The following is a 24957-nucleotide window of genomic DNA, read 5'->3' on the forward strand; positions in this document are numbered from 1 at the left end:
ATGAGGTAATAAACTCTGTAAGATGTTTTACAGAATACTAGTACATGTTAGTGAGCCAGACACGGGTACAGATTTCCCCAAACCTGTGAAGAAGATGAAATTACTTTTCACAAATCAGTTTGAGGCCAGCTTTTTTAAGCTTGTGACTACTGGAAATATTGCTAGGTAGATATGAGTGATTTCAGCAGCTGAGTGAATGCAATACATTACTAGTACAATTTCTCCATATATCTGTCTAATACATTTGCAGTTTTCAACAGTGTCTTCTCCTTATAGATCCACTGCTGCCCAGTCCTGGAGAGTGTAATTTTGAAAAAGATGAGTGTGTGTTTACCCAGAAGAAGAGAGGTCGTGGGAGCTGGCATAGGAGGAGGGGTCCAACTCCCACTTCTTACACTGGACCAAAAGGAGACCACACTACTGGGGTAGGTGAGTTAAGCCCCACATTGAACTTTCAGAACACAGATCGGTAGTTAAGCAAAAATTCTTTGAAATTATAACCTAGAATAAAGTTCTTACTGTTCTGTTCAAAACAGTTATCAATGAAATGAAGTAGGGACATTCTTAGGGACATGAAAACGATTTTGAGAATGTGACATTTAATCTGAATTATCCACAAGCCAACTGGATAATTTAGTCTTCATGTTTTAAAGTAGCCCTTTCCTTTGCAAGAAAAAAAGACAGGATGACTTTCTAGACCCTGCAGAAATGTCTGCTTCCGAATCCCTAGTTTATATGTGAATATTTAGTGAATATTTAGTGAATATTCACTACAACAGGCAAACAAGTGGCTGGGATCTCTTCTACCTGAACACCTTGCTGTTCAAACTTAGAAGAAAACATGAATAAGAAAAGAAGTCCCATAGACTCTTTGTCTTGAAAATCTGCTCCATAACCTCACCTGTGTAATTTAAGGTATTTAGGCAAGCGGGGCCCTATTAGCATGAGCGAGCACACAGAAAACTACAGCAGAATTGCCCCCATACTTGAGGCAGTACTGATGACTTTTGGTAGTGATGAACTGCACTGGGTGCTGGTGTTCCTCCAGAGAAGGACCTCAGTAACAACTCCACTTACCTTAGCATAATGGGGGAAATATAACCCCTAATTTCAAGAAGAGGAAAATGGATGACCCAGGGGCCTACAGACCAGTCAATCTCACCTCTGTGCCTGGCAAAATCTTGGAGCTGATTCTCCTGGATGGCATGCTAAGACACATGAAAATCAACAAGGTGCTTGGTGACAGCCAGCATGGCTTCACTAAGGGGAAATCCTGCCTGACCAAATTGGTGGCCTTCTATGATGGGGCTACAGAACTGATGGACAGGGGTAGAGCAGTTGACGTCATCTACCTGGACTTGTGCAAAGCATTCGACACTGTTCCACACAACATCCTTGTATCTAAATTGGAGAGACATCAATTTGATAGGTGGACTACTCGGTGGATAAAGAACTGGCTGGATGGGTGCATGCAAAGAGGTGTGGTCAATGGTTCAATGTCCAACTGGAGACCAGTAATGAGTGGTGTCCTTCAGGGATCGGTGTTGGGACCAGCCTTGTTCAACATCTTTGTTGGTGACATGGACAGTGGGATTGACTGCGCCCTCAGCAAGTTTGCTGATGACACCAAGCTGTGTGGTTCGGTTGATACACTGGAGGGAATGGATGGCATCCAGAGGGACCTCAACACGCTTGTGAGGGAGGCTGATGCCAACCTTATGAAGTTTAACCATGCCAAGTGCAAGGTCCTACACCTGGGTCAAAGCAATCCCAGGCACAGCTACAGGCTGGGGAGAGAAGAGATTCAGAGCAGCCCTGTGGAGGAGGACTCTGGAGTGTTGGTCAATGAGAAAATGAACGAGCCACCAGTGTGCATTTGCAGCCCAGAAAGCCAACCGTATCCCAGGCTGCATCAAAAGGAGCGTGACCAGCAGGTTGAAGGAGGTGATCCTGCGCCTCTACTCTGCTTTTGTGAGACCTCACCTGGAGTATTGTGTGCAGTTCTGGTGTCCTCAACATAAAAAGGACATGGAACTGTTGGAACAAGTCCAGAGGAGGGTACGAGGATGATCAGGGACTGGAGCACCTCCTGTATGAAGATAGGAAGAGAAAGTTGGAGCTGTTCAGCCTGGAGAAGAGAAGGCTGTGTGGAGACCTCATAGCAGCGTTCCAGTATCTGAAGGGGGCCTATAGAGGTGCTGGGGAGGGACTCTTCATCAGGGACTGTAGTGATAGGACAAGAGGTAATGGGTTCAAACTTAAACAGGGGAAGTTTAGGTTGGATATAAGGAAGAAGTTCTTCCCTGTTAGGGTGGTGAGGCACTGGAATGGGTTGCCCAAGGAAGTTGTGAATGCTCCATCCCTGGTGGTGTTCAAGTGCAGGCTGGACAGAGCCTTGGGTGTCATGGTTTATTGTAAGGTGTCCCTGTCCATGGCAGGGGGGTTGGAACTAGGTGATCCTAAGCTCCTTTCCAACCCTAACTATTCTATGATTCTATGATAATGGATGCAACTGCCCATAGGCTTGTGAACTTCAAATGCTTACATAAGCTTAAAAGGCTTTGGGGGCCTTTGGATTTGCCCTCTTTCACATTGGTTAGCATTCATTCAATAAGTTATAAAGTCAGTTGCAGACAAGCTGGTTCATTCACAGTAGCTATCTATCTATCCAGTCTGTTAAAAATTTTAGCCAGAATACAAAAGCAGTTGGACTGCCTAAAGGCTCACCAAAAGCTATTATTATTCTGTCAACTGTGATCGAGTGTAAACCATGTTAAGCATTATCAAGCATTGTTATTTCAGCTGTGCATTTGAAGTTTCACTCTATGAAAGCTCAATTCAAATTACTCTGGAAAACTAGTTTGGTTTTAGCTAACAAAATATCAAATACTCCTAGTTAACAAAGTAACAAATGTTTTATCTTGTTTCAGATATCTTTATCTAAAAAGATGGCTTTGTGCATATTCAGCAAAATCTCCATTTCCCATCTCCTGGTAAAATTTCTGTAACAGCTGCATCCTGCAGATTGTATGGCCAAAATTCTACATGTGGAATTGAGAATGCATACGGGAATATTTCTTTTTGGCTTGTAATATCAGATCACCAGCTAACTATGTTCTTCCATTGTTAATTCTAAATAGTACTGACTCTGGCATAAAAATCTTTATCAAAACAGTTTCAATAATAGTTTTTTACATACTGAGCTTGTTAAGCATAGTGAACATGCCAATAGAATGTATTCTACTTTGCTAATATTTGCTTGTGTATCTTTTTAAGGATATTACATGTACATAGAGGCATCTGACATGGTCTATGGACAGAGAGCATACCTAGTTTCAAGATCACTAAGAGGAGTCTCTGGAAAACAGTGCTTGACATTTTTCTATAATATGTATGGAGCTGGGACTGGATTATTAAGTGTTTATCTAAAAAAGGAAGGTGATGAAGACGAGATTCCTTTGTGGAGGAGGACAGGGGAACAAAGCATCTCATGGCTAAGGGGACTGATAGAATATGAAAGTGATAGAAATTACCAGGTAAGAAAAAAAACCCAACCCCACCCAACCCACAAAACAAAAACAAAACAAAATCAAACGAACAAAAACCAGTCAAAACAGAATATTGAACTGAACAATGTGCTAAAATCCAAGTTTTGGATTGTATGAAGAAAAAAAAAGTTAAATGTAGATAGCATTGAATGGACACCTGAACAAGCTGAAGTAACATGTAATTTCTTACAAATGAAGGTAGGGAAGGAATTACTGAAGACATTAATAGGCTTCAAGTATGAAAATAGTTCATTAATTAAAAAAAAAAAGTATTTAAATGCTGTTTTCCCATTATTTCTTGTCAGCAGTAATATATTCTTATTTATATCACTTGCAGAATTTCTTTTCCTTTAGCTGTCTAAAGTCCTGTCTAGATCTGACATAACCACTACGCTGTGATAAAACGGCTGCTTCTTGCAGGACAGTCTTTTTGAGGTGGCACCAAAGGCAAGGGAAGTTAACCAAGCCAGAGCTCTGCCTTTGGTTTCAAGAGTGCTATCATTTCAGTAGTGCCAGAGACAAAGCTTGCTTCAGTTTCTCTGTCAAAGAGGAAGCTGAAATTACTGGCCTGATCATTAACCAAAGATGTTGTCTGTGTATTTTTATTCACTTTGCCTTAAGAGTCTGGAAATTAATTAGGAAACAAACAATGAAATCAAAACAAACAAAACCAACAACAAACCCCACACATATGACAAAAAGAAACCTTTTTGAAGAAAAGAAACAAGTTTACCCTCATCAGTAAGACCACAACAATATTGTCATGCTTTTTCTCCCCTCCAAGTTTTGCTTACCTACGGAACACACACAGCTACACACCTGGGCTGAAAAGCAACACAGAAATGCCACATTGCTAGAGACAAATTATGAGTGGTCTATAACACACAGCCATTTCCTAACAAACTGTGCAAACAGATTTGCTTCCTTTAGCACACCACACACCCAAATTCTCTGACCAGGGCAATCAGTCCACTGACGGAGCATAGAGGTTTCCTTCCGAGAAGCAGGCTTTCCAGACACACTAGATCATTGAACAGACTGCTTGGGTACTATTTTTTTTTTTAGTCCTTCCTCTCCTGTGGGATTCATGAAAAGCTGTGTTTTACCTTTACAGATTATTTTTGAGGCGATCCGTGGTGTGTCAATAAGAAGTGACACTGCTATTGATGATATTCTGTTTCAGGCAGGACCCTGTTTAGGTAAGTTTAAACAGATTGTTTATCTTAGGAGACACCCAGCAATTCACAGTGCATCTTGTAATTAGAGAAGTGATACTTCTTCCCTTGAACCACCCTGAATGGATCTGAATTTAGTATTGTGCTGCTGGATTAGTGAAGAATTTTTATTTTCTAATAAGATGAGAGACAATCCTCAGAATCTGCACTAGTAGAGATGCTGTAGACTTCAAAAAACATATGGCAGTCTCACTTTAATACAGCATGGTAATTACATTCTGTCTTATGCATTCTTATGTATGATAAAAATACAAATAATTACAGTATTTTCCCCTTCTTTGTATTCTAGAAGTGGAAGAAATTCAATTCTCATCAGGCTATCCTGACAGCTTAAATGAAATTGAATATTAAATACAGTCCGCTGAATGGAATGAAGTGCACAGAAGACCCATATGTGAGAAACTGCACAAATTGTTTATTTTAAAACATGTTTTAAGTAAATACTGGTTTGAGTATGCACCAATGTATAAGAACACAGAGCACTTACGTTCCTCGCCTTTGAAATGAAATTACTGACTCAGGGCTTCTTAGACTGTTGGGGGATTTTTTTATATTTTTTCTCTTTTGCATGAGTTTTGCATCAGTTATTACGTAAACGCTTCCCATTTTGCACAGATCATTCATTTTAATGCACCTTTTAAAAAAATAAACAACAACCCACCTTTCTGGTACATAGGTAAAAAGATAAAAGGTGCACAACTAGGATCCAATATTGTGTCATCTTAAATCTGCATTCAGTGAATGTTTTGTGTTGGGTACAGAATGGATTTTTGTTAAGGAAATTATAAATATTTTGAAATAATAAAGAAAATAGTATTACCTATAGTTATTGCTATAGGTAATACTACACCTATAGCAATACTAATACCTATAGCAATAGCTATTACCTGTAGCAATAGCCTACAGGTTAAGTGCTATTACTCATGATGACAAATCTCTCTGGGAAACTCTTAACACTCTGCTAGCAATTTTTTGTGGTTTTGTATTCTTTAACAAATATATTTGTCTTCCTTACCAATAACAAACTCACTTTTAGTGTTCCAGTATAATTCAGTGTAAGCTGCTGACATTTTGAACTATATGAAATGAAACCCTTTGAAGCCATGCTTTCTGGCATACAAGTCTTGTTTGGGTTTTTTTTTTTCAATTGTACACTCACAGCGAATGTACTTACACTTTACCCAACCACAGATGCCTTGCATTGTATTAGTAGGAAACTGAATTCACACAACTTACTAATTTTTAAAATTTGATGTGTTTGTGTACAAAGTTTTGTTTTGAAATTATAACTTCCTAATAAAATGTAACTTTGAAAATCATCTTATTGCTCTGCTCTAGACTTTATAGTTATCAATGCAATGAGAAAAAACTGACTCTAACAGCCTGAATTCACTATTTTGAATATGCGTGGGTCACATCACCTAAGACATCTGACAGAAAGCAATCTGATCTGCTACAGGAAGTTCTTGTATTAAGCCATTGAAACAGTTCTTACAATCACCAAATTCAAGTTGTTGCCACAAAACGTGAGCTCTGAATAGTGGGAATAGCCTTTTCTTTCAGAACAAAGCATATTTTTCCAAACAGCCTGTAAGGGTAAACAGCACCCAGGACAATCTAGCTCCTTGCATCTGCAGTCAGTTTTCATGTTGGTGACACAAACAGTTGAAGAAATTGTTCAGTTGAATACATTCAGTATTAATGTGTTTATTTGACCACACAGATTGAAGCAGTTTATTATTTCCTAAAGACTAAGGAAGAGCCAAAAGTAACTGACAACTACCTATCCTAGCTATCTACAGTCCCCATTGGCAGCTGATTATGAACACATCACTTTTAACATTATTCTGAAAATTAAAACAATCAGAAACAATGAACTGTTTCTTAAGAGTCAGTGTTGTTCTGTAAAGCATATGCCTTTGGGATCGACATTCAGATCAAATTATTTAAGCAGAAAATAAGTGAAAATGAAGTGGTTAAATTCATCAGGCTTGCTGGTTTTCCGTAATTCTGATGGGACTTTTCTGTAAACAAAATGAAGCACAAAATATAACTACTGTATTCCTGTCTCTAACAATTTATGCAGCTCTGCATAATGCCATCCAAGTAATCAGATTTAGGCTGACAAGAATAAGAACATAAGCAAAGTACTCCATCCTGCTCTCCATTGAGTGTCCTCTAGAAACCTCACTGATAAGATGATTTTGTTGATATCACCGAGGGTAGTTTATCCACAGGGTGTGAAGCACTGTCCTGACTGCAAAAAAAAAGCGTAAATTCTTCCTTCAGTGGGGAACAACAGCAACCTTCCACACATTTCTGCTGAAGGCACTAAAGAATAGATGGAAAATTTCCACAATTACTTTACATTACTTCAGTGCCTGCTGAATATCAGTCTATAGAATAGGAAATTCGGAGACTAATGAAAGAATGGCTGTAAAACATCTGAAAACTAAGGAAGGTGCATTTACATTTACCCCCCATCAAACTTCAGTTTTATGCTGATATAGAAAACATTCCTTCAGCTCTGTCTAAATAAGAAACTCCCCATGCAACTGATTTCTGCCCTGGATCCGTTAATATTTATTCTCGGATCCCTTCTTACTGCGGCAGTAGCCATACAGGGACCAGAGCAGGGCAAAGAACAGTCCTGAGTTGTGCTATAATAGGCTTGTTTACTGTCTGAAAATTTCTTCAAAAGCTACTGAGGAACCTACAAGTAACTGATTTGATTCAAAAGGAGCTGTAAAATCCCAGACACTAACAAGCTTGTATGTGATGGCTCTAAATGTAGCTTTGTGCAGAGTGGAACCGAATTTGTCTGAGATAGAGAAAAAGCCCTTTTACTGCCCTCTTGTTTAATCCTGTCTTTATTATTTAAATATCTTCCATTGGTTAACCTTTTTTTCTTCACTATCCTTATTAGTTATCAAAAAGAGAGCCCAATTTAGATCTTAGTTATGCCAAATAAAACACAAAATAACACAATATATAACTGTCATTCTAGCTTTACACTGACATAAATGAAACCATATTCTGGCTGGCTATTGTATCACAGAAAAATAAGCCTAACATAAATCCAACTCCACATGACGTCATGAAGCTTCACTAGAACAGCTCAAGCTGAGCACTTAAAGACCTAGCATTTTATTTACCTGGGTCTGAACACAGGTTACAAGTGTGACTGCCCACACTTCAAGAGACCCACTGCTCCATTTGGACCACTGTGTAAAATAAAAGGCTCAAGAAAACACGCTTTTCCTGAAACATGACACACTGCGTCAAAAGGTTCTACCCTTCATATTTTTTGAAAAAGAGAAAACATCAGTCTTGTCCTGCCCCAAAAACCCCACGAGGTGTCAGATGGCAAATTTGTTTAACATTTCCTTTGGAAAAACATTTCAATTTGTGATACCAAGTTTCTCAGTTGCTTGAGCATGAATGAATGAATAAACTTTCAATATCCATTACATTACTTTGCTCGATATTCATCTTCTTGCTGTTTTCTTCTAATACTTCCTCTGTTGTTTTCCTGTCCACCTCCCTCACCTTTCTATTTTTCCCACCTGCATATGGTTTTCTTAAATATAAGCATTTTGGTCTCTTAGCCATGTTCTGCTATGTTCCTTTGCTCACTGCTAAATAGTGTAATTACATCCCGCTGCTCTTACATTCTGTATTGGCTTTTACATCCTCCCTCCATTCTTTCAAGAACTCCTCTGGGTCTAAGAACTGCCTACTTGGCAGCCTCTGGCATCTCCTTTTTTCCAGCTGTCACTGGCACTCATACCCATCAGATCCTGGAAAATGCTCCCTAACAAGCTCTAGTAAAACCAGATCTCTTCAGCAATCTTTAGTGGGAATATCTTGAAATGGCTCCTTAATTTACCTCCTCCTTCTCTTTTGGCTTGAAGTCACTGTTTGTAAGTCCAGCTCTACCCTTTTGGTCCGCAAGCGTGAGACATAACTGATTTAGGAGACTATATTAACTAAGTGAAACATTGCTTACTCATAAATCAGCTAATACTTTAATTAGCTAGACACACTGTCACGGTTTATGCCTAGCCGGTAATGCAGAACCATGTAGCTGCTCACTCACTCTCCCTTTTGCCCCCCCTCCTACCCTCAGCGGGACAAAGAGGAGAATCAAAAGAATGCAAAACCCATGGGTTGAGATACAAACAGTCCAATAACTAAAGTATAATACAAAACTACTACTACTAGTAATAACAATAAGGGAAATAACAAGTGGAGAGAATATAAAACTAAAAAGGGAAGGAACACCACCCCCCACCAAACCAACAATAAATACAAGTGATGCACAATGCAATTGCTCACCACCCACTGACCAACACCCAGCCTGACCTGAGCAGCAATCTTGGCCTTCTGGGTTACTCCCCCCAGTTTATATGCTGGGCATGACGTGCTGTGGTATGCAATACCCCTTTGGCTAGTTTGGGTCAGGTGTCCTGTCTCTGCTTCCTCCCGGCTTCATGTACTCCTCCTCACTGGCAGAGCATGAGACCATATTTGAAGCGTGGCTACAAAGAGAATGGAGACTCCCTTTTTACAAGGAGTCACATGGAGAAGACAAGGGGTAATGGGCACAAGTTAGTCCTAGGAGATTCTCATTTGACACAAGGTGAAAATTTTTCACAGTGAGAACAAACAGCCATTGGAATAATCTCCCCATGGAAGTGCTGAACTCCCCAGCACTGGGCACATTTAGGGTGCTGGGACATCTAGTCTAGGTCATGCTTTGCCAAGAAAGGTTGGATCAGACAGCCCTTGAGGTCCCTTTCAACATGGTATTCTACAATTCTATGATTTGCAAGATACTATAGACACAGTTCCTTAGGTACAGGTACAGGCAAGCCTCTGCCAAGTATCTGGTTGATATTGAAAAAACACTGTTTTCCTTGTAAAATTACTAGGACAAAAACCAAACACACTCTAGTTACGTGTTGATTCCTTTACCTAGTTCCACTTAAGCAAAGCAGTTTCTTATGTCTTTGCTTTAGCAGTCTTATCAGCCTCCATATCCCTCATAGAAAATTTGGCTATTTAAAAGGTCTTGTGCTCCATCAGGAACTCTTGCTCTGGGAGGAAAAGTAAAGCATGTGGAAAAAGTAACGTAACTTCAGGAGTCCGAGTACCACTGGTGATCGTCCAGCTGTCAAGGTGCCAAAATCTCACACACAAGCATTCGTCTAGGATCTATAGGACCTGTCCTTTGTGCGGACTTTCTGAAGGAACAGATACTTTTCCTACTGTTTCGTTAAAAACGAAGAAAAAGCAAACAAACTCAGACAGGTGCTGGAATATGAAAACGAGGAGAGCTCGCCCGCCCGGAGCCCACGCAGAACTCGTGAAAGACGGGGGGTACCAAGAAGGTGCCCACGCCTGCAGCACCGGCCGCCCGACTTCTCGGCTGTGCTGCCACCTCGTGGGAACGCCTCTACACTACTCCCTCCACGGGGTCTGCCGCCAGCCCCCGCAGAAAGGCGGCTACCGGACAGCGATATTCGAGAGGCCGGGTGGCCAGCCCCCTCCCGCTCCAGCCTTGGGCCTCCGAGAAGGCCGCTAAAGGCGGGCTCCGGTGCTGGTCGCTCCTCTTCTGAGGGAAAGCACTGGGCCGAGGCCGTGGTCACCGGCACCAGCACAGTCCCTCCGCTCCACGGCACCCTAACGGAGGCGGGCCGGATAGACGCCGTCCTCCCTCCGCAGTACCCACCGGGACGTACGGCCAGCGAAGCAAGGGGGGATGCCTCCCACCGGCCGGGACTGGCCCAGGCCCCGCCTCACGCCCGTTAGGCCGTGCGATGCCTCAGAGTAGGCACAGCACGTCCCTACTGCTACTGCTCCCGCCTCCGCGTGCCCCGTGCCTGAAACCCATGGCAACACCCCAACCTCCTTCCAGGGCCCCATATCACGCCCCTCCCCCCCCCCTCCAGCCAATGGACATGAGGATGGCGTGCTGCAAGCCAATAAAAAGCTTCAGTAGGGCTCAGTCCCTCCCTCTCAGCCAATGAGCGCGCTCTTCACCTGCCCGCCGTTTCTTGCCTGCTAGTGAAAGCGAGGCGCGGTGTCGCGGCCGGAGCGGGGAAAATGGCGGTGCCGGAGAAGCGGAATCAGGATGCCTGTCATTTTGGCGCCAGCGGTAGCCAGGAGACCGCGGGGAACGCTAAGGAATGCCACCGCTTCGTCGAGGGCTCCATCGTCAGGATCTTCATGGAGAACTTCCTGTGAGTGTGCGGCGGACGGTTTTTCCTCCTGGCTGGCGGCCGCCGAGTGGCCGCCATTGGCCCCAGCGCGCCTGTGAGCGCTGGCGTACGGACTTTAGCCGTCCCAGAGGTCGGTGGCTAGTTTGGGCGACCTCGGCTTCTCTCCCGCTCCTCTGGCGCCCGGGAGCTGACGGTTAAGAGAGCAGCAGGGCCAGACCTGGCGTAGCAGGCTGGTGGGGCAGGAGCGCGCTCGCTGCTGCCGGTTTCTGCCGTGGTGCACGGAGCACGGTGTCACCCTCCGTTAACTGCGGGGCTTGATAAGGCCTTAGGTACCGAGGGGAGGGGGGGCTGGAAGAGGGAATAAGCGAAACGTGTGTTCCCGGGAAGGTGATGCCTTGCTCAGAGCTGTCTGGATTGTTGGCCTCATGTAGGCTCTTAGTGTAGTGTCGCCGCTGCGGGGGTGCTTTTCCCGCTGGTGGTCGTGTCGGCCATTCTTCCCCGAAGGTGTTGGTTCTTATTTGTATTAGCCTCTGCAAGCATTTTTTTCTCCCAGTTACGTGATTGTCAAGCAGTGAAGAGGGGAAGAGTGCAGAAGATGTTCATAAGGCAGTAGTTTCCAGCAGGTCCTGGGAACCATTAGAATAAAACGTGGCATTACTTTTTGTGTATGCTTTCTTCAGCTTCGTTGTTAGTAAGAATACCATTCTATTTAGAGCTGTTATACTTCTTAGTAGAAGCCTTCAGGTTCTTTACTTGTGGCTGGTGTGCTGACAGAATCATTAAATCATAGAGTGATTTGTGTTGGAAAGGACCTTGGAAATGATTTAACCCCAACCCTCCTGCCACGGACAGGGACATCTCATACTAGATCAGTTTGCTCAAAGCCCTGTCCAGCCTGGCCTGAAGGGCTTAGAGGGATGAGGCCATGCGGCATAACGCTGTAACTTAACATATAACTTCCAGGCATGGGGCATAAATAGCTATATGTCAGCCTTGAAAGCAGTTCTGTGTAGTTAACAGGTCATGCTACAGATGTCAAATGAAGCTTCAAACATAGTAGTTTAAGCCTCGGCATTAAGGGTTCAAACACCTCTTCTAGAAGTACCTAGACTATGTTACTGTGTCAACCATTAACTGCTTTTTCTTCTTTGGGGTTAGTGTCTCATTTTGTCTCTGTGTGTTTAGTCTAGTGCAGGAAGACAATGGAATGATGGAGATCACTATAAATTCAGGGTGTTACTATCGTACAAACATTAATAGTTTGAGTTTGTGTGCTGGGGCTTGCTGTCTTGTAGTTGCAGTAGGCATGCTGGATGCACGCAATGAAAGATGTCTAATATAATTTTTAGAAAATCACTGATAAAAGGCTAATTTTTTAGGTTCCTGTAACTCAAGAAAGCTATTGCGTGATGTATCAAGATGGAGTTCCACAGGATTCTTGCGGAGCTTAAGACCCAAGTGCATTGTATAGGCTAGATGAGTGGAATCTCCTGTGAACTGCAGTGCAGCAGGCAGCTGGAATTAAATGTAACAGACTTGACTGAATTAATTCCATTTTCAATTTTCTGTCTTTTTTTTTTTTTTTTACTTAACATGTAAAATAACATGATGTCGTAGTGAAGACAATAGAAATTGTCATTATGTGGCTGAGTTTCATCCTTCATAATAATTCATTTTGAAGAAAGTTGTAAGTACTCTGGTAGGAATGTATTCCACAGTGTTTCATTGTAGCATTAGTTTTCACTCTGGGATTTTATTACAAAACAGTATTTGGTAAAATTATCTGTCAAATATCTTTAATATAATCATAAAGTGTTTTTAAGCAAGCAGATGTTTTTTGTTTTCTTTTTTGTGTTGGTTATAGTGGTTTTTTGTTGTTGACGGTGGTTGTGGGTTTTTGGTGTGTTTTTTTTGTTTGCTTGTTTATTTTTCTTTCTAAGGTGACATAGTGTTTGTAATGTTCAAGAAATTATTGTGCTTTCCAGAACATACGACACCTGTGAAGTACATCCAGGACCCAATCTGAACTTGATTGTAGGGGCTAATGGAACAGGAAAGTCAAGCATTGTTTGTGCCATCTGTCTGGGACTGGCTGGAAAGCCTTCTTTCATAGGGCGAGCTGATAAGGTAGCTATGAATTTATGTAATTTTCATGTTTAATCTGAATTTCATTAAGAGTCCTCTCCAGCAGAGGAGGGGGGAAAAGACTGTCTTCCTTCATTTGCTTTATTTTTATAAAAAGTGGGGTGTTTAAACTATAGAATAACCTGCTCCAGAGAGGTTTGGGAAGGCTTTTCCAAAGGGGTTTTCTCTTACTTAACTGCTTGTTCTCTTGACTGAATTATGAAGTGGAAATGCCAAAATTGTACTGGGGCCTGAGTAAACTGGAGGTTGTATTTGAAGATATCTTAAGCACCCACAGTTGGGTGCAAAAAAGCCATCTAATGCATAAATGACATTTTATCCAAAATACTAACTAAAGGAGAAATAATTAAAAAAAAAAGAAAAAGTCTAACTTAAATTTCCAAGTAAATAGAATCTGTAGAAATAACGTATTCTTAACTTGTCTTAGAGTTTATCTGAAATCACGAAGCTGCTGATCTTTGATTTAAATGGAAGTTGGATTGTTTTGAGTTGTCCTACTATTATTTTAAATTTTATATTTTTTTTTTTCTCCCAAGAGATCATGTGTTGACTTTACAGTAGGAAGCTTTTATTTGTCAATTTTATAAGTTTTGTTTCTTGCTTTCTTGGCTGTTCTGGTTGGATATAATATATTTCAGTAGATCTTTGGAGCACCAAATCTGGGTACCTAAATATCTCTGCATATTTTGGTTACAGCGTAGTTTTGAGCAAATGTAGATATGGATATTCACTGCGTGGCAGCACTGTGTACTGGCATTTTTATTGTCATATTTACATATTTTTAAACTATTAGAATGGGCAGTTCTCTTAATGCGGATGTTTGGCAATTTCTTTCATTTGTATTTCTTTGATCCTTGAATTCATAAGAACTTCTTCTTCTCCGTGGATCTGTTGATTACAATTGGTTCAGTTTTAGAGGTTGAAATAGATCAGAAATTGTAAACCTTTGAGGAAGATTTTATTTGTAAATTTTCAATAAAATATCCTACAACAGCAACTCAGTGATTCAAATATGTATTTTTGTAAGAGATTACTTTGTAATATAGTTACTTTGCAATAATTACTTCTGTAATTAACTTTGTAGGTTGGTCTCTTTGTAAAGCAGGGATGCTTGAAAGGTGTAGTAGAAATTGAACTGTAAGTAGTAAAACTGTATTTCCTCATGTATTTTTAATGAGATTATTTCCTCACATAGGCATTCAAAAAGTTGTGAAAAAGAACCTGATGTTCAGAGGTCTGTCTTTATGTCCGTGATTTACTTTTTTATGCAGACTTCAGTATTTTAGGGTTAAATAATTGTTGAACAGTAAACAAGCAGTGGTGACTGGTCTTAATTTCACTTTCTAAAGCATTTTACCATGTCTTGATGTACAAAGAATATATCTCTAAAGATGAATATATGTGGTGTGTTTAGCTTTTGCTTACATTTAATGTTCAGATGATTCAGATGATGTAGTGGTTAGAAATTATGTTTGAAGAGGAAAAAAACAAAGTCTAAATTTTAAAAACAAATGTTCTGCCTTTCGTATACTGCAACTGCTGGTATGTGGGACTCCTCTTCATTCTTACTGAAAACATCACAACTGAAATAAGAGAAAAATTCCTTAATTTGATAAAAGAAATGAGTATGGTCTTTTGAAGGAAGTCTGGAATATTAAAATAAGGTAGTAAGCACTTATGAGGAAATAATCATAGAGTCTTCAAGAAGCAGGCTCATATCCCTGTGGTACTTATTGCAAACACTGGAAGTTGTTGAATTACTTCTACTTTGACTGCTGTCCTTAAGTCTCCTAAGGTACATGGCTGCCAAACTGTTACAAGCCCTTATCCTCCGTTTTTAACAATATGCTGATTGAACAGGTACTAGACGATTTCTAAATCAAAATAGCGGTCAAAATTCTCAAGAGTTGACTGTCTCACTGCTCATTTGTTATTGATGTATCTTAACCAGACAATTTTTGAAGGTAACTATTGAGCTAGAGAATTAAGTGTACAATTGATGCATGCTTGCTGTTCTTGAAAAGCAGAAAATGAAAACAAATTAGTATTTTTCACTGTATGATACTACTTTTATTCTCAAATGGAGGCTGTTGATATAGTTCTGTGCACTAATATGTAAATGTCTAGCTTCAATATGCACCTCCTGCATCCCAATTTTAGAACTTCATCGCATAGAAAAAAGTACACTCTTACATAAACTATGCACATCTGTAACAGTGGCTTGTACTTTCAGCAGGAGTATGTAATTTATATAAATAACTTCCTCTGAGTTAAGATGTGCAGATGCTCTTGATGTTTTGTGTGTGAGATTAGTTTACCACTGAAGAACTAGACATTTTCCAAGGCACAAAGTGTGAATCTGCTGCTATTGTCCAGTTAACTTATATTAAATATTTAGCTATCTAAAAGTTTTAATACTGTAAGTCTGACATGCTTTGACAGTAACTTTTGTGTATTCTCAAAAGTGTAAGCACTCCTTTTTATTAATCAGGTCTAAGACACCTGAAAATATCGTCATCACACGAGAGATTCATGTGGTGAACAATGCATCAGCATGGTTTATCAACAGAAAGCCAACAACCCTGAAAACAGTAGAAGAGCAGATTGCAGCCTTAAACATCCAGGTGGACAATTTGTGCCAGTTTCTTCCTCAGGTATGAATGACTTCTGAAAGATGGTGCAAATGGAGCGCTGTGTTTTGAGAAGGTTTTGGTGCTTCTTAGGTTTTGTAGCACTTCAGCAATTTTATGGGACAGCACAAAGAATGGAAGTGATGAGGTAGACATACTGGTGTGATGGTGAAAGAAAGGAGAAGTATGTGACCTTTAAGGCTCACTAGTTGAGCAGGTTTTGTAACTGTTGTTGACAGTGAAAGGAAAACTGCTGATGTTTCCCATGTTAGTGTTTGAGTGTCAGCACTGACTGTGGTATCTCTCTGTCCTGTCTGTGCTGCTCTAGGGATATTCTTAAGTAGCTGATCTGTAAGGAAATTTTTAAGATGTCTTGAGGTCTAGCACTCTCTTGTACCTTTACCTTCATGGTTCCTATAGTCCTGCATCCCTGACTTTCCCAGTCAATCCCTGCTTGCACTTTTCTCTCATTATCTCCAGTCAGTTCCTCAGGCTTGGATTCTGAAGTGGAAGAGTTGTCTGAATGTCTTTCTCCATAAAACAGGAGGTAGTTCTACTAGATAACTCTATAGCTGCAACAGAGGCCGTAGCAAAGCTTCCTGGTACCCTTGGCTTCCAGCCTTAATGTTAACTTCTTTATGGTTTAACTTTTATGTTAATCATAGCATTCATAGTGGGAAGGTGGAGCCTGAGAACCAATTTTAAAAATACAGTTGAATAAAACCTTTAATTGTCTGTACTAGATTGTCTTGTTCAGAAGAATGATAGCCAATTCAAAAATAATGAGCTAACCCGTGTTCTCCACAGCTACCCTCAAAAGCTGCCAAAGAGCCGGTGTAGCTAAGGTTCAAGCTTGAATCATTCCAGAACAGCTCCAAAAACTCTTACTAATGTTGAGGAGGTTTTGGTTGCTAGTCTATGAGAGGATCATCCTATGTCAGAGCTGTCTGGTGCAGAGGTATAAGTGAGGTTATTTTCATAAGTAAACTGAAATATTTAAATCCAGTATTATTGTATTGCACTGTCTTAACTAGTACTGTATTTTTTGCTACTGTTTTTTTTGTGGGTTTTGTTTTTTGTTTGTGGTTTTTTTTTTTAGGACAGAGTTGGAGAATTTGCAAAACTGAGTAAGGTTGAGTTGCTTGAAGCCACTGAAAAATCCATTGGCCCTCCAGAAATGTACCAATTTCACTGTGAACTGAAAAACTTCAGAGAAAAAGAAAGAGAACTAGAGGTAAACATGTATATTAGAGAGCAATGACTAGGAAAGTTAGCATCATAAATTGTAACAGGATGTCTTACAGAATTAGAAGGTAGTCCTTATTTACAAAGTCTGTGGAAAGCTTATTTTATCAAATCATGCTCATCTTTTTAATTCATTCACTCCAACACTCACATGCTCATAAGCATGAAGACATATGTGTGCAAGTGGTCTGGACACAGATGACAAGGGATGCCTGTTATCAAGTACTGATCACTTCTCTGTGATTCTTGACTGACAACAGCTTTTCTGGACAGATCTTTTATGGCTTTTCAGAATCACCAGTTCTTATACTGTGATCCTTTGCTTTAATCTTGCTAACTTCAACTTCCGTAAATTACAGACAAAATTGTTACCTGTTTTTCCTAGTTTGGATTATTAACAGATAAAGAGGATAAGGGAGAAGGAATGCAGTGAGCTGCAACCTTGTTGCCATCCTGGTGTTAGGATGCAGGCTCTTTCCCTGACAGTAACTTGTACTGTGATCTTAACCGAGTGCAGGCTTAATGGTCTTTGCAGAATTTATGTGTTCCATGCAGTTACTGCTGGGAATGGTGTCTGTTGTTAGCCATACAGGCCATTCTTGTAATCCTTTGTTTTGCTGTTTTTTCTTGTGCTAGTGTCCACGCATGCATTTGCACTTTACATACACATTCTCATAACGACCTTAATGTTTCTGTACAAATTTCTGCAAGATCTTTCACAAGCCTTTTTGCTACTTATATATATCAAAAACACTTATGATGCTTTAGAAACTAGTAGATTAATGGAGGCTGTAGGGAGTAACTTCCTGAGAAAATTAAAAACAAACTTCAACTTAAAATTTCTGTTCAAATTAGATTTGTTTTCACAGAAACTATGTGCTAAATACACTTGCAAAAGCTGGGCAACTGTTCCTAGTTGGGTTGTTCCCCTCTGATTACTGATTTACAAAAATGTTCTCTCTATTGTTAAATTTTTGCTTTAATATACATGTGAGGTGTAGACTATTTCTGAAAAGTGTTTTCACAAAGTACATGTTTTAAAACATGAAAACATACATTCTTACAGAACTTGTGCAGAGACAAAGCTAACTCTTTGGAGAAGATGAAACAGAGGGTTGAACGATACAAGCAAGATGTTGAGAGATACCATGAGCGCAAACGCCATCTAGACTTAATTGAGATGCTTGAGAGGAAAAGGCCTTGGGTGGTAAGTTGTTGTTTTTTTGTTTTGTTTTCTTTTCTTTTCAGAAGTTTTCTTATAAAAACCGTTTTTCCTAATACTGCAATATTGGAAATTTGAACATCATTACAATTGCTTGGTGCAAATAGGTCAAGTCTTGAAATACTGTTCTTAGCCTAACTTTTATTATTTGCTTACATAGAATCATAGAATCGTTAGGGTTGGAAAGGACTTTAAGATCATGTAGTTCGAACCCCCCTGCCATGGGCAGGGACACCTTACGCTAAATCATATCACCCAAGGGCTCGTCCAGCCTGGCCTTGAACACTGCCAGGGATATGGAGCATTCACAGCCTCCCTGAGCAACCTATTCCAGTGCCTCACCACCCTAATGGGAAAGAATTTCCTTCTTATATCCAACCTAAACTTCCTCTGTTTAAGTTTTAACCCGTTACCCCTTGTCCTGTCACTACAGTCTCTAATGAAGAGTCCCTCTCCAGCATCCCTATAGGCCCCCTTCAGATACTGGAAGGCTGCTATGAGGTCTCCACGCAGCCTTCTCTTCTCCAGGCTGAACAGCCCCAGCTTTCTCAGCCTGTCTTCATACGGGAGGTGCTCCAGTCCCTGATCATCCTTGTGGCCCTCCTCTGGACTTGTTCCATTAGTTCAATGTCCTTTTTATGTTGAGGACACCAGAACTGCACACAATACTCCAAGTGAGGTCTCACGAGAGCAGAGTAGAGGCGCAGGATCACCTCCTTCGACCTGCTGGTCACACTCCTTTTGATGCAGCCCAGGATACGGTTGGCTTTCTGGGCTGCAAGCGCACACTGCCTGCTCATGTTCATTTTCTCATCAACCAACACCCCCAAGTCCTTTTCTGCAGGGCTGCACTGAATCTCTTCTCTGCCCAACCTGTAGCTGTGCCTGGGTTTGCTCCAACCCAGGTGTAGGACCTTGCCCTTGTCATGGTTAAACTTCATGAGGCTGACATCATTCCCCCTCACAAGCATGTCAAGGTCCCTCTGGATGGCATTCCTTCCCTCCAGTGTATCAACCGAACTACGCAGCTTGGTGTCATCGGCAAAATTGCTGAGGGCGCACTCAATCCCACTGTCCATGTCAGCAACAAAGATGTTAAACAAGACCGGTCCCAACACCAGTCCCTCAGGGTCACCGCTCATTACTGGTCTCCAGCTGGACATTGAGCCATTGACCACAGCTCTGTGTGCGGCCATCCAGCCAGTTCTTTATCCACACAGTGGTTCACCTATCGAATTGATGTCTCTCCAATTTAGAGACAAGGATGTCGTGTGGGACAGTGTCGAACGCTTTACACAAGTCCAGGTAGATGACATCAACTCCTACCCCTGTCCATCAGTTCTGTAGCCCCATCATAGAAGGCCACCAAATTGGTGAGGCAGGATTTCCCCTTAGTGAAGCCATGCTGGCTGTCACCAGGCACCTTGTTGTTTTTCATGTGCCTTAGCATGCCATCCAGGAGAAGCTGCTCCAAGATTTTGCCAGGCACAGAGGTGAGATTGACTGGTCTGTAGGTCCCTGGGTCATCCATTTTCACCTTCTTGAAAATGGGGGTTATATTTCCCTTTTTCCAGTCATCGGGAACTTCACCTGACTGCCATGATTTCTCAAATATGATGGCCAGTGACTTTGCAACTTCATTTGCCAGCTCCTTCAGGACCCGTGGATCTCATCAGGACCCATGGACTTGTGCACATCCAGATTTTTAAGATGGTCTGGAACCAGATCCTCTCCTACAGTGGGCCCAAGGTCTTCATTCTCACAGTCCCTGCATCTGCCTTCCAAGACTTTGCTTTGGTCAGAGCCTTTGCCAGTGAAGACCAAGGCAAAGAAGTCATTCAGAGCCTCAGCCTTTTCCAAATCCTGTGTAGCTACTTCTCCCGAGGGCTTCCTGAGGGGGCTTACATTCTCCCTAGTCTGTTTTTTATTTGCTATGTACCTGTAGAATCCCTTCCTGTTATCTTTAATGCCTCTAGCTAAGTTTAATTGTAACTGGGCCTTAGCTTTCCTAACCTTGTCCCTAGCTTCTCAGACAACATCCCTGTACTCTTTCCATGCCACCTGTCCTTGCTTCCACTTATTATAAGCCTCTTTTTTTCAATTGAATTTTCCTCAGGAGCTCCTTATCCATCCAAGGAGGTCTCCTGGCCTTCCTGCTGCACTTCCTTCTGGTTGGGCTGCAACACTCCTGAGCTTGCAGCATTCAAGGTGATCCTTGAATATCAACCAGCAGTCTTGGGCCCCTCTGCCCTCTAGGGCTGTATCCCATGGAACCTTACTAAGCAGGTTCCTGAAGAGGCCAAAATCTGCTCTTTTGAAGTCCAGGGCAGTGAGCTTGCTGCACGCTCTTCTCACTGTCCTGAGGATCTCAAATTTGAGCATCTCGTGATCGCTGCATCCAAGGCTGCGCTGGAGTGTCACATTTCCAACGAGACCTTCCCTGTTGGTGAGCACAAGGTCAAGCATGGCACCTCTCCTTGTTATCTCCTCTATTACTTGCAGAAGGAAGTTGTCCTCTACACAATCGAGGAACCTCCTGGATTGCTTGTGCTGGGCCATACCATCCTTCCAACAGATTTCAGGGTTGAGAACAAGGGCCTGCGAGCATGAGGCTTTTCCTATCTGTCTATGGAGTGCTTCATCCGCAGGTTCTCCTTGATCAGGTTGTCTGTAACAGATCCCCACAGTAATGTCTCCCATAGCTATATTCCCTTTAACTCTGACCCACAAACTCTCTGTTGACTGCTCACCTGTCCCCAGACAGAGTTCCATACTCTCCAGCCTATCCCTAACATAAACGGCAACTCCCCCTCCCCGACTGCCAGGCCTGTCTTTTCTAAAGAGCCTGTAACCTTCCATTCCAACACCCCAGTCATAGGAGCCATCTCACCATGTTTCTGTGATGCCTATTATATCATACCCCATAGACGTGCACACATCTCTAATTCTTCTTGTTTGTTCCCCATGCTACGGGCATTTGTATAGAGGCATCTGAGCAGAGCTCCAGCTGAAGCTGTCTCATTGGCTGGAGAGGCTGGGATATCTCTACATTGCTCCAAGCATTTATTATAGGTTCTGGCAACTGACTGGGTGTGTTGGGATGGAATGATGCCCCCCTCCCCCAACACATCCAGTTTAAAGCCTCCTTGACCAGTCTGTCAAGCCTCCTACCAAAACTGCTCTTTCCCTTCTTTATCAGACCAGCTCCACGAGCCCCCGCTAGGCCTGGCCTACAAGCCTGGGTCCTGTGTTCAAGACACCCAAACCCCTGACTATGACACCACCCTTTTAACCAGTTATTAACCTGGCTAATTCTCCTAGCTTTTTTTAGGTCCTCCCCTGTACCCTGGAGAATTGATGAAAAGACCACCTGAGCTCCAGAGCCCCTAACCACCTCCCCCAGGACTCTGTAGTCCTTCTTTATGTTCCCCAGGCTACTACTATCTATATTCCTAGCACCCACATCTATCTCCAGAAGTGGGTAATAGTCCGTGGGACTTACTAGAGCAGGCAGCCTCTCTGCCACATCCCTGATCCTTGCCCCTGTCCCTTTCAGTGTAGAGTCCCCTACTACTACGACCCGCCGCTTTTTCCTAGCAGCACCAGTAGATAGACTTTAAGAAGTTGCCTAAGACGTAACTTAAGTACTTACTGCCCGTTTGGCCATTTAGGAGAGCCAGCAGTATGGGCCAAGAGCAGTATTCCTTATCCTCCTTGCAGACACAACTGGCTTAATTGAAGTGCCATGCCTAGGTGGTTCCACTTGCTTCTTCCAGAATGCAGAAAACTTTTGTAAGTTATCTTGTTGAAGTTTTGCACATAAGTGAAGTCTCACATGAGTGTACAAAAAAACTTTGTCCCTTGTATCTTGAAAAGCAGGATTCAGGGGGTTGTACCTTCCCTGTTTTCAAGCCTCTGTGGTAATGACCAAGGGATGTAGGAGCAGCAGTAGGAATAGGTGAATGTTGGTAGGTGCTAAGAAGGTGGGCTGTGCACTCTGTGTCTTTAGGGTTGGACTTCCACACTTCCTGAATGATGTGGGTTTTTCCTACTACACGTGCATTAGCCTGGCTTAGTTAACAAGAGAGTGTTATTTTACTAGGAGAGATACAAGTCTTGTATATTTAATGTAGGCTGATACTGATCTCTAGTGTAAGATACTTGCAGATAGACAACTCTGACTGGTCATCTGAAACTGGTGGGGGTGAACTCTGCTCTCAGTTAAACTGCCTTCGGTAAGTTTGAGAACAGTGCTGTTAATTACATGTTTCTTAAGCAAATTTAGACAGACTTCTTCACACCTTACTCTTTCATAGCTGTCTTCTGGACAGTTTGCTGATGTATATTAAATGCTTTTGATGGTTGCACTCAATTAGGAGAAATTCAACTTTCTGGCCACTGAATCTCTAGAAACAATAGTGTTCTGACAAAAATGTCAAAACAAGTATGCTTTGACACCTATGTGAAGATCAAATTTGTAGTACAGAATCAGTAGTGTGTACCAGATTGTTTACCAGAAGTCACTTGCCTGTGGGTAATTTACAGTTCAAATCAAGGGTCATCAAGATAATTGTTTTACTAGAAAGAAGATATTTGAGCTACAGGCTGCAACAAAAATTTGCATTCCATTGTGATCTTCAGTGTACAGAATTGTTGCTCTTTTGTGTTTGTCAAATCCTTCTGATGAATCACTTGGAGTTCACCTGTATTGCAAAATACCAAGCTCTCTAAGTAAATGCATTCTTTTAGAACGGGATATTTCTTTTTCATCTGACCTAAACTGTTTGATCCTAAGAAAAAAGGGGTTTTTATGTCTTAAAATTGGATTCACTAGAGTTGAGAGTACCACAAAAGTTAATTCTTCTTACTGTGGATCTTCCCTCTTCTTTATCCTCCCTGTAAGGTTGGTTTATACTTGTACACCAGGCTTGCATAGGTGTTTAGAATTGCCTCTGTAACAAAACAGAATAGCTGGGTGGGCCTCCGAATCAGCCAGGAGACAGATGCATAAACACTACACTATGTTACGAAATCGAGAAGAGGCAGCTTGAATACCAGTCAGCTGAAATATTGCATTAGGTTGTATCTTGGGTCATAGTGGAAAAGAGGAAGCCTAGTGCTGCACTTATTTTACTATTTGACCACTGTAGAACTATGGTTTTATTCTGAAGACTACTATCCTTCACCTAAGGAGTACTTTTATAGTCAGTTCACCTGCTTCTGTATATGAAGACTTATACACAATTTTATATATATCTAGTAGGTTTCTCAGCATCTGCTTTAAATTCCGTAAATTGGACCCTAGGGGTTCAATGTTAAATATTTGGGCTCAAGGAGTTAAGGGACGTTTTATGCTTTTTTGTGTACTGTAATGGGGCTTCCATCAGATGATAGTGTCATCTACAGTTGGTGAACAAATTTAAGGAGCTGCAGTTTTTCTAGCATAGATAGGCCTTGTAGGTCCTTAAAGAAAAGGTGTTTCTTTTCCTTCCAAGCTTAAGTTTAAGGTAGTACTTTATACCATAAGGTATATTGTTTAAAGGTAGTATGGCAGCAGGAGGTGCTGTTCTGCCTGCTGTAAATGCCCTGGGCACATGTAGTTCTGAAACCAAGCTGTGTCCATTCTTCTTTTCCTCCTGTTCTGTTCACAATTGAGAAGCTTTGTTACATAGCCGAGGTGCAAATATCTATATGGAGGGCTGAAATCCTATGGAGGTTTTGCAGCTCTTTAGCTAAGTGCATAATTACAAGCATCAATGATATAAAAATACAGAAGTCTGGTGAAAGTCAGTTTTTTTTAAAGTGTTAAATGGATTTGCTGAATTAAAACCATGTCACTTCAATTTCTAAAGAAACCTGTGTGTAGTTTATATCTGAAGAAATGCGGTGTAATTGTATGTGGGTGCATTTGATTTGACCTTGAAGTGTAATACCTTATTTAGAGCAGAGCTAAATTTTTAGCTTATTCTATCAGCTAAATGGAAGTATAATTGCTTTGCCTCTAGCTTTGTAATGGTGGCTACTGAGTGTACTCCACATGACGGAATTACAGCAGCTTATTTCAAATACTTTAGTATTTTTACGCCAAAGAAACTCTGCAGAAAGAATTTGGGTTTAATAGCCCAAGTTCATTTATTTGCAATTAATTGTGTGTGTTTACAAGCAGGGTCATTAAATAACTAACTGGGAAAAAATGGTAGCAGAAAAAGCAAAGTTAGCTGTCACAGATAGATAGAGCTGGCATGCTATCTTTATTTATTATCTTTTCAATGCTCCAAAGCTTGGAATAATCAAGACATATGCTCTAAACTAGGGGCTTTCTCTAGTGCTTTGCCAAATCCGACAGCCTTCCCTTCCTCTGTACCGCTACATTCATGTGCCTGCTTCTCCTCCCTCTGGTCCTCTGAGTATCTTTTTTTTTTTTCTCATAAATGCTTAATGGTCATTGAGTGTCGTATTCTTTTCTTTTTTTTGTTTGATTTATTTTTTTAGTGTTTTTTTTTTGTCAGTTGGTTGCTTCTTTGTTTGTTTTGTTTTTAATTTCTTCTTCCAGAGATCATGACATGAAAAAAAAATCATGACAAATGACTCCTTCAGCCTAAACTACTTTTTTTTCCCCGAATTCACCCTGCCTTGAAGTGGAGGTTCTTAGGAATGCATCTCCAGTTAAACTCACTAGATAGTGACTTCTCTGGTATTTATGGTGTA

At 41.3% G+C, this 24957-nt stretch overlaps 2 protein-coding genes across 6 annotated transcripts in view; both read left to right on the plus strand.

Moving 5' to 3' along the window:
- MAMDC2 (MAM domain containing 2) overlaps positions 1-5416 on the plus strand; it is a 58438-nt gene extending 53022 nt beyond the window's left edge. The window contains exons 11-14 of one of the 4 annotated variants that reach the window (XM_061470775.1): positions 277-429; positions 3277-3536; positions 4663-4747; positions 5073-5416. In XM_061470775.1, coding sequence (XP_061326759.1) covers positions 277-429; positions 3277-3536; positions 4663-4747; positions 5073-5134 — 560 coding nt within the window. In that variant the 3' untranslated portion in view covers positions 5135-5416. Of the gene's footprint in view, positions 1-276; positions 430-1048; positions 1146-3276; positions 3537-4662; positions 4748-5072 lie in introns of those variants that run through there. The other 3 variants (XM_061470776.1, XM_061470777.1, XM_061470778.1) reach the window with 3 other exon arrangements.
- A 5174-nt stretch (positions 5417-10590) lies between these two features.
- Positions 10591-24957, plus strand: part of SMC5 (structural maintenance of chromosomes 5) — a 47205-nt gene continuing 32838 nt past the window's right edge. For both annotated transcript variants that reach the window (XM_061470792.1, XM_061470793.1), the window contains exons 1-7: positions 10591-10615; positions 10809-11028; positions 12993-13134; positions 14237-14289; positions 15644-15806; positions 16882-17016; positions 18094-18234. In XM_061470792.1, coding sequence (XP_061326776.1) covers positions 10606-10615; positions 10809-11028; positions 12993-13134; positions 14237-14289; positions 15644-15806; positions 16882-17016; positions 18094-18234 — 864 coding nt within the window. In that variant the 5' untranslated portion in view covers positions 10591-10605. The remainder of the gene's footprint in view (positions 10616-10808; positions 11029-12992; positions 13135-14236; positions 14290-15643; positions 15807-16881; positions 17017-18093; positions 18235-24957) is intronic.

This window comes from Pezoporus flaviventris, unplaced genomic scaffold (genome assembly GCF_033815535.1).
Source record: "Pezoporus flaviventris isolate CSIRO_AGI_PZ_B2104156 unplaced genomic scaffold, CSIRO_AGI_Pfla_v1 ptg000064l, whole genome shotgun sequence".
NCBI classification, from domain to species: domain Eukaryota; kingdom Metazoa; phylum Chordata; class Aves; order Psittaciformes; family Psittacidae; genus Pezoporus; species Pezoporus flaviventris.